General features: G+C 35.9%; 1 protein-coding gene across 1 annotated transcript; it reads left to right on the top strand.

Moving 5' to 3' along the window:
• The first annotated feature begins 352 nt into the window (after positions 1 to 352).
• LOC107796884 (protein NRT1/ PTR FAMILY 4.6-like) lies at positions 353 to 8,538 on the top strand. The gene is made up of 5 exons (XM_016619708.2): positions 353 to 753; positions 861 to 975; positions 1,142 to 1,359; positions 6,852 to 7,292; positions 7,375 to 8,538. The coding sequence occupies exons 1-5, from the start codon at positions 751 to 753 to the stop codon at positions 8,344 to 8,346; spliced, it is 1,749 nt and encodes a 582-aa protein (XP_016475194.1). The 5' UTR covers positions 353 to 750; the 3' UTR covers positions 8,347 to 8,538.
• Positions 8,539 to 9,735: the final 1,197 nt, after the last annotated feature.

Here is a 9,735-nt window from a genome sequence, read left to right as displayed (position 1 = left end):
TTAAATTAAAGTACGTTTTCTTTAACGATTTAAACATTTAGATGAGATCGAAGATAGTCATATACTTTTACATGATAACAAAGTAGGCAGAGATGCTGACTACGAGTCTTATTGCTACTCATAAATTCGGGTCTTAGGAAAAAAAAAAGGAAAATCAGGCCCACACATGAAGAAGCGTGATAAATACATAATTAAGTAAATAGAATTTTTTTTAAAGCCTTTCTCTAATAGCTTAAATCTTTAGATATGACACACTTTAACAACTTAAATGGCATCTATTCCCTTCTTGTTTCCTTTCTCTCTTTCATTTATTTTTATTTATTCATTTTCCAGCTTACTATTATGATGCTCTTTGCACTGTTTTTCTCTTCCTTCTTTTCTGGAAATATATTCATTTCTAAGCAATCAAATCCTAGATAACATCACATCCATCTCTCTCCTTTTCATTTCCCCTAAAAAGGGGACTCTAGTGCCAAACAGGAAACTAGTTAAGTCATAATTACATCACAAAATAAAACAAAAAGAGAAATTCTTTCCATTCTGGTATAAGAAGGAGCTTTAAGCCTTTGCTTTGTTTCAAATGCTTTTATAAGTCTTTCTTTTTCTATAAAGGGTCCATACCATTCTCTCTATACTTAGATTGCTCTTTCTTCCTCTTCTCCAAACTCTTTAAATTCACCACCTTTGATCACTCTTGAATCTCATTCCTCTAAGTTGAAATTAAAAACAATAGGAAAACAAGAAAAAATAATGGTTTGTTCCTCTCTCTCTCTCTCTCTTTCCCTTCTCTTTTTGTGCTCTCTCTTTCTCTTTGTTTTGTTGACTAACAGATATTTAATTTGGCATATTTTGGTTTGCAGGAAATAGATAGTCAAAGCTACCTAAGCACTAATTGGGATGGCTATGTAGATTGGAGAAATAGACCTGCACTTACCAATAGGCATGGTGGCTTACTTGCTGCCTCTTTTGTCTTAGGTAAAATAATTAAAAACTAGTTTTCACATCCCAACTATTTATTTTTATCTCATTTCTTCGAAAAGTCTTACATGGGTTTATAAAAAGATAAAATTTTTTGTCAAGATTTTCCATCATTTGATTTTTGTCTAATTTTTTTTTTCTTTTTTTCCCGTAAATTTATCAGTTGTGGAGGTGCTGGAGAACTTGGCATATTTAGCAAATGCAAGTAACTTGGTGATGTATTTGTCAGAATACATGCATTTCTCACCAACAACATCAGCAAATTCTGTGACCAATTTTATGGGCACTGCTTTTTTACTTGCACTACTTGGTGGATTCTTATCTGATGCCTTCTGCACAACTTATTTCATCTATCTCATCAGTGCACTCATCGAATTTCTGGTAATAATTCTTCCTTTTTTTTTGTTTCTTCCTCCCCTCTCTGTTTATCGTTACTTTACCTTTTTTGCGCCCCCTAGGCCCTAATCGTGGATAAATTCATCTGTGGATTCTCTAATCTATAATATTATTAAGTATTTTTTCTGGTTTCTTACTTAGATGTCCGATATCCACATTGGTATCGATTAAGAAGGTGTTTACATTGGCTTTTAAGCTGGTCAAATCAGCTTTTAAACTCTTTTAGCTTTTTTCGAAAAGAATGACAAAGTTAAAAACTGCTTAAAATAAGTTAAAAATTGCTTAAAATAAGTAAAAAAATTGCTTAAAACAAGATAAAAGCAATAAGTTGGGCAACCTCAACTTATTGGTTTTTGGCTTAAAAGTTATTTCGGTTGAAAAGTCAATTTTTTAAAGCCAAACGGGCTCTAAATTTAGAGTTGCGTCGGAAAATTTTATATTGAAGGTAAAACGCTCCCTAACAAAGGCGACTTGACAAATTTTAAAACCTCTAATTTAAGGATGGATAAGTATCTACTACTCTACCACACCCGTATATCTTTACGAATTCAACAGTTAGAATATTGAGATAATCCAAAAGCTTACCTTAATTTATGTCAAGGAACTGAAGAGTAAGCACGAGCAGGGGCGGATTTAGGGGGTGAACACCCTTCGCCGAAAAATTACACTATATATATAAGATAAAATCTGTTTTTTATCTCTATATATTAAGTTTTGAACACCCTTAACATAATCCAAAAGTGTAGTTTAGTGGTCAAGGGGGTTCAAAATCTAGATAAGCACGAGGGTTATAATTTGGCTAGACGTAAAATCAGTAAAAGCAATGGCAATTATAGGCAGTCCTGAATGAAAGAAAGTTGGGAAATGTGAATAAAGCCAATAACATCGCCCCGCTTTTTGATGCACCCTCTATTTTTTATTATTATTTTGTTTACAGTTAGGGGTAATTTTAATCTTCAGTACTATTTCTTTTACTAGCTTATTGAACGATAAAAATTATGGTACGTCAAGAAAAATAAAAGGTCATCAAATCACTTTATTAAAGTAGAGAATTGATTTACTCCTAATGTTCTTTAATTTTTACACCGTCTCTTTCTTTTTCCTCATTTTACCCTTTCACATTTTACCCCTATTTTTGCTGAATGAATACATTTCATTAGTAGTTTGAAGTTTTGTGCTTTAGATGGGTTCTAGAAAGTTACTTCATAATATGGCAAAGGAACTCTAAAATTTGCATATTCGTCGGATACTTATAATCAATATTCTATCAGCACAAGATAAGTAACTATGCACACACAGACTTGAGTAACAGTAAGAAATCACTTAGAATTTTTTCGGCATTTGAACGCCCATATCTAGAATCTTCTTTTTTTTACTTCAATGACCACTAGATCGCATCTTAAAATATCGCCTAATAATAATGTTTTTGTCTTTAGGAGTGAATATGATCGCTATTAAAATTCCACTAGTGCATGCAACTTACAAAGGTGATGCAATAAGCTGCTCGATTCCAGCTATAAAGTTTTGCAACCATGTATTAAAGGAATTTGTTGCTTTCTTCTTTTAATCTTCTTTTCTTTTTCTTTTCCCTCATAGTCCCATCCATCATACCAAATAACAAACTTAATAACGAAGAAATTTGAAAGATATCGACCCCTTTATTTTTTTCTTGTCGCTGTTATTCTTTGAAATTCCAAAAGAAATCCCATGACTTAGAAAAGAGACCACTTGTTTTTTTGGGTTTTGTTTTTTTCCAATAATTTTATAACCCACTAAATGAAATTCTTATATGATTCTGATTTGGTGAAAAAAGTTGTGGCACCGTGAAACACATTGTTGTAGGATGAAAAGCAATGGTCATGATAGTGGCTAAAGGTTTTGTAGATTTGTCGCCTAATTATTAAGTTATTATAATCAAATTTTAGACACAGTTTTTTTAGTGGAAGGATCATGAGAATCCACCCTTCCCCACACCATTCATGCAACGTATGTAGTTAGTATTTGCAGTTATCATACGGATCCATGACTGAAAAAAGTACTTTGTCACAATACACATTAGCTCTTTTTCGTATCAGTCTAATAAGTTCATATAAATTGAAACGGAGGGAGTTCTTTTTATCAATGGTCCTGAGTGTCACTATATATTCTTGTGACAATGACTTCAGAATTAGTACATATATAGAGAGAGAATTCGACCCAAATGTTTGTCTACTAGAAAGAAGAAGACTTTTTTCTTGAAATTAGAACATTACACCTAAGTGTTATAAAGTTACAACTTACAACCAGTAATAAGCTGCAATTCCTATCCAACTTTAGATTCAACAAATTGGATGTATACTGACAACAAATAATAAACTGCAATTCCGATCCATCTTTAGATTCAACAAATTTAGACGTTTATGCTAAGACAATGAATTTATCTCAATCAATAAATTGACATACAATGGATTTAGGTGTATATGGTAAAACTAGGAATCAATCTTAATCAAGAAATTAACGTTAACTTGCGGGTGTTTAGGATAAGGGTTTGCTGGAATATATGAGGAGGCAATTAGCAACAAGACAAAAAGTTAAAGAAATTTACATCTAAAATTTCTACTGGAAAAGCGATGCTGTAAGAATACTGTTTGTTAGCATTAATGTTGTTTGTCTAGGGGGTAGACGACGAGTGTTTGCCTCAACTTTTAACGTGTCATAGCGTCCCAGAGTTCATTTACTGTTGGTTCATGTAATGTGCACAACATTGCACAAGCTGATAATACACTCTCGGCATGGCATTCTTTTTTAATAATCAGTAGTGTTAAGATCAGTTTGTGCACGTTTCAGCTAATTCAAAATGTTCGATATCTTTTACCAGTACAAATACTAAATAACTCTGTCTATCAAAGCTCGGACAGATAGAAAAAAGTCACATAATATTTTTGCCTCGACTGAAATTTGAACCTGAGACCTCATGATTTTCTCTATCCGAATTATTGAATCTCTCGGCATCTTAGCCTCTTAGATTTTCACACTTGACACCATTCTTTCCTAGGTATACACATTTCGTGTTTTTCTCTTGTTTCTTTGACTTTTGGCTTTGATCTTGTTTAATGACGCTTGTTGCATCATCTTTGGTGTTAATGGTGGTAGGACCAATCCATGTTTTGGACTAATTGTCTCTTTCTCTTTTGGGGGTGGTAGGGGATATTCTGCTTTGTGCCACACCCAATTTTGTTAACTATATGACGTGGATAGCAAGTACAAAAGATATATTAGAAATAATTAATTTTATTAAGCCTGGGCCCGTTTAGCCTCTTTTTCTTCTTTAAACTGTGAATTGCATGAACGAAAAGGTTGAAGAAGAAAGATTTTGGTAGAATTAAAACTCAACACCTAATAGTGTAAGATGAAATTAAATTATGACCAGGTTCAGAAAAAACTTAAATATTTTTCTGCAAAGCCAAACCCCCGCGTAAAAGACAATTTTTGATTCCACATTTCAAATCAAACTGAAAATCTTTCCAGAGCCAAAACAAAAATCAAATGCAGAATTACCGACAAAAAATACATATTTTTTTTAAACTATTGTATTTTTCTTTCCAAAAACTAGCTTTATAAGAACCAACAAAACCAGATCCAAAAGCCACCTTAGTATTCTTTTATCTAAATATTTTCAATTTTTATTCACTAGTTTCTATAAAAACTTAAACGCCTTTTCTCTAACCAGACGCATTTGGCTTTACCTATGTGCGTGGAGTTGGTCATGTATGACTTTATTTTGAGAAATTTTAAAAAAAAAAATCTTGTGAGCTTTTAACCTATCAAATGACTCCTATGGAAACACTAGATATGCTCGCAACTCACAGGAATATAACTTTTAGATATTTTAAAATAGAATATTTGCACAAAATGGTATGTAAAGTGACATAGAGGTAAAGGGGTATCTGCTTTTTATGGTTAGACGTAAGGAACATTAACAAAAATGGTGATAAAGATTAAATATATTTTACCAGGATGATGTAACAGGTGTGTGGTTGTTAGGAATGTGGCAGATCTATTGATTTCTTTAAATAGCCATAAACTTTCCATTAGGAAAGAGTGTCCACAGGAAACATTCCATTTTTGTTAGGAAAAAGGGCACATGTCACTCACATCGACCTATCACTACATTATTATACACCAATACACCTACGTATTATTAAAATAGAAATGTGCACTGCAATAGTTTAGATTTGTTTGTAGGTCACCAAGCTATATGTCGAAGTGTCCACCATCAAAAGTTGCTGTGGGCGGTAAGTAGTAAGAACCCTTTATTCTTATGCAGAGGTCTGAGATTTAAATATGAAAACTTGGTAGAAAGTACTTTACGTCTAAAGTTGAACTAAGGTGAAATTCAAAATGGATCAAGGCAACAACCCAACATTGATTAGATGTTGCAGAACTATTCTTTTTTGCAAGTAGTTTGAAACAGAACTTAAAAGATTAACTCATGCATCATTTCAACTGTTCTGACAAATATTTTGTTAGTTATTCCTGAATATTACAATAATGATTTTGCCTCAATCCCAAACAAATTGAGTGTGTTGTATAAATCCTCCATCTATCTCCATTAAAGCCCGCCTCAGTTCAATATTATTAAAGCTTAGTTTCTCTAATACTAGAAATTTCTTACATTTTCTATTGACAAATAAGTAGAAGCCAAAGGCTAAAAGACTTCTAGCATACAAATGACCTAAGGATATGAGTAAACCATCTCAATTGACACTCTAAATTTTTATAACTGTGGTGTACGACCATAGTACGCGCACATCAACTAATTTCACGGGATACGTGTTACCTTCCACTAAGAATAAGTATCAGATAACTCTGGGTACTAGGTAACTCTGTTCACCAATGGGAAGAAATCACCTACTTTTTTCGTCTCGGTTGGGAATTGAACCTCAGACCTCATGGTCCTCAACCCACTTTATTGACCATCAGGCCACACAATTGGGTACAGTGGTGGAGCCACATTGAAGCAAGGGGAGGGGTGTTAAACGACACCTCTTCGCCGAAAATTACACTATTTTGCTCGATGAATTTTTTTATTTTATGTATATTTACTATACGTTGACTCCCCTTGACTTTTCGATATATCTAATTATTTATATTTTGACACCTCTTGATGAAAATTCTGGATCCGCCACTGATTGGGTACAAGTAACACACTCATTTTATCCTTTTTGTATGTTACTTGTGTCTTCTATCAAATGCGACCGTATTTAATCTTGCCTAATCATGTTAAACGGTATATTCATCTTAATATCCATATTTCTACACAGATATATTGTGGATATGTTGGATTCTAGAGACCCAACATTCACTCCCATAGAACACTACTTATCCTACAATCATTCGGTATAACATGCCCTTCAACTTTGGTAGGTTGTTTAAGATGAATCATAACAACACAGAATATTGTTTGTGAATATCTCCTGAAATTTTGAATGAAACAGGGACTGGTGGTACTCACCATACAGGCTCGTTCTGCGTCGTTGAAGCCACCAAAATGCGACCTAGGAGTGACCAACGTGCCGTGTGAACAAGTTCATGGTACACAAGCTGCAATGTTGTTCATAGGACTCTACTTAGTGGCATTAGGTGTAGGAGGTATAAAGGGATCGTTGCCACCACACGGTGCAGAACAGTTTGATGAAGCAACCCCACAAGGAAGAAAGCAAAGATCAACTTTCTTCAATTACTTTGTGTTCTGCCTCTCCTTTGGAGGTCTCATTGCTGTCACATTTGTGGTCTGGATTGAAGACAATATGGGTTGGCAATGGGGATTTGGAATTGCAACTTTAGCTATACTTTTGTCAATCCCAATCTTCCTTTCTGGTTCACCATTCTATAGGAACAAAATACCAGGTGGAAGCCCTCTTACAACGATCAGCAAGGTATATAGTTTCATAAAAACTTCATCTAACCTAACTGAGTTTTATCTTTGCTCAGCAACTAATCTCATGTTATAATGCGTAGGTTCTAATTGGAGCATTACTAAACTCTTGCGTCTCAAGAAACTCAAGTACTGCTATAGCAAGTATGGCTTCAAGCCCTTCTCCTCCGATTCCAACTGGCCACGAAAGTGGCCAAAACAGCAAAGATGTCAAATCAATTGAGACTCCATCGACAAGTCTTAGCTTCCTTAATCGGGCTGTTTCAGACACACCAGCTTGTGGTGCATTAAAATGCTCAGTACAACAAGTGGAAGAAGTCAAGATTGTGATGAAAATTTTCCCAATTTTTGCCTGCACTATCATGCTCAACTGCTGCCTAGCTCAACTGAATACATTCTCAGTCCAGCAAGCAGCCACAATGAACACAAAACTAGGCTCCTTAAAAGTCCCGCCAGCCTCGCTCCCCATTTTCCCTGTTGTTTTCATCATGATCCTAGCACCAATTTACGACCACTTCATCATCCCATTTGCTCGTGGAATAACCAAAACAGAAATGGGCATCTCTCACCTCCAACGCATTGGTGTCGGTTTGTTCCTCTCTATTGTAGCTATGGCAGTTGCAGCCCTTGTTGAAATCAAGCGCAAAAGTGTAGTTACTGACTCAGGCCTCCTCGACTCTTCCAAACCGTTGCCCATAACTTTCTTCTGGATCGCGTTTCAGTACTTGTTTCTGGGATCAGCCGATCTTTTCGTTCTAGCAGGACTACTCGAATTCTGCTTCTCAGAAGCACCAGTGAGTATGAGATCATTAGCAACATCTCTAACATGGGCTTCTTTAGCCATAGGATACTACCTCAGCTCAGTGATAGTATCGATAGTAAATAGTCTGACAGGTATTTCAAAGCACAAAGCATGGCTCTCTGGTAGCAACTTGAATCACTACCGTTTGGAGAGGTTCTACTGGCTAATGTGCATACTCAGTGCATTAAACTTCATACACTACCTATTCTGGGCTGCAAAATACAAATATAGATCAGTACGGTCTAGCAAGTAAAAGTTGGCAGTGGAGATGTATAGATGAAACTGCCCTAGTTTTAATGTATGGTCTTTCTAGACTTAATGTAAATATGTCTGATGAATTGCTGGATCTTGAAGTCCATGCAACAGGACTAAGCCAGCAAAGAGGTCAAAATAGAACAGGTTTTGTACTATCATTTCTACAAATAACATCTCAAGGTTATCAAAATGCTCCTTTGCTCTTTTGCAGCATCTATTCGACTGATAATGGGAAAATAGAAACACTTAAATACGCTAAAAGAGCCACAAGAATCTACTGCCCAACCCAATCAAAAGAACTTTGAATTATCAACCATTATATAAAGAGGGAAACTGAATTTTTCTTAAACAATTAATACGGAAATTCACATTTAATAATAACACTTACTTCAAGTTTAGGACTCTTATAAAATCTTCTTCCGAGATTAAACAGAGATTCTGGAGTGAAGAAGTTGGCAATTTCACCACAATGGCACTTCCTCTTGAACGAACAACTAGTTTCTGACATTATACACTCCTTTTCGGATCCAAATACAAACTTACCTATGAAACTTCAAAGAAATAAAATAGCAGTAACGGTAGTGTTGCTCTAATGGTAAGCAACCTTCATTTCCAACCAAGAGGTTGTGAGTTCGAGTCTCTCCAAGAGCAAGGTGGGAAGTTCTTGGAGTGAAGGATGCCGGGGGCCTATTTGGAAACAACCTCTCTACCCCAGGGTAGGGAGGGGTAAGATCTGCGTACGCACTACCCTCCCCAGACCCCACTAAGTGGGATTTACTGGCTTGTTGTTGTTGTATAATTTAAAGGACTGATAGCTTTGAGCTTGAAATAGTTGAAACCCTAATTTTTAGAGAGACCATATGATTTGGGGGGAAATATATAGTGTAATAAGGTTTAATTCGATTGTGGGGTTTAAGTGGTTTTAAAAGTAGTCGTGTCATGGGCCCGGGTGGCTGAGTTTAAATTAGGAGTAGATCTTTTATAAAAGGGAAACTAGTAGTTATGTCCATATACAATACAAAGGTCCTCATCTGCGGAAGAATCATCGCACCTACGACAACGCAGGAGCGGCCAACCGCAAAAGCGGAAACATGCGCATCTGCGATCACTAAGCCGCAGAAGCGACCGTCGCACTTGCATCCCTAAATCCGCAGAAGCGAAACTCCTGCCAGACCTTGACGTCGCAAAAGTGACACAAAATGCGCAGAAGCAGCCCTTCACCTGCACTTCAAAATGCACAGGTGCAGTGCACCAGAAACAGACCTCACCAAAATCATGCAAACCATCTTAAACTCATCCGAAACACACCCGGGGCCTCCGGACCCCATCCAAGCATACCAACAAGTTCCATAACATAACGTAGACCTGCTTGAGGCCTCAAATCACA

The sequence above is a fragment of the Nicotiana tabacum genome, chromosome 20 (genome assembly GCF_000715075.1).
Source record: "Nicotiana tabacum cultivar K326 chromosome 20, ASM71507v2, whole genome shotgun sequence".
NCBI lineage: Eukaryota > Viridiplantae > Streptophyta > Magnoliopsida > Solanales > Solanaceae > Nicotiana > Nicotiana tabacum.
Note: the sequence above shows the minus strand (reverse complement) of the source record. Positions and strands in the feature narration are given on the sequence as shown.

Bases quoted from the DNA above. Each gene is read 5' to 3' on its own strand.
- LOC107796884 (XM_016619708.2), top strand. The intron at 1,360-6,851 runs GTAATAATTCTT...TGAATGAAACAG, and splicing joins GTGCACTCATCGAATTTCTG to GGACTGGTGGTACTCACCAT. The intron at 7,293-7,374 runs GTATATAGTTTC...TATAATGCGTAG, and splicing joins CTCTTACAACGATCAGCAAG to GTTCTAATTGGAGCATTACT.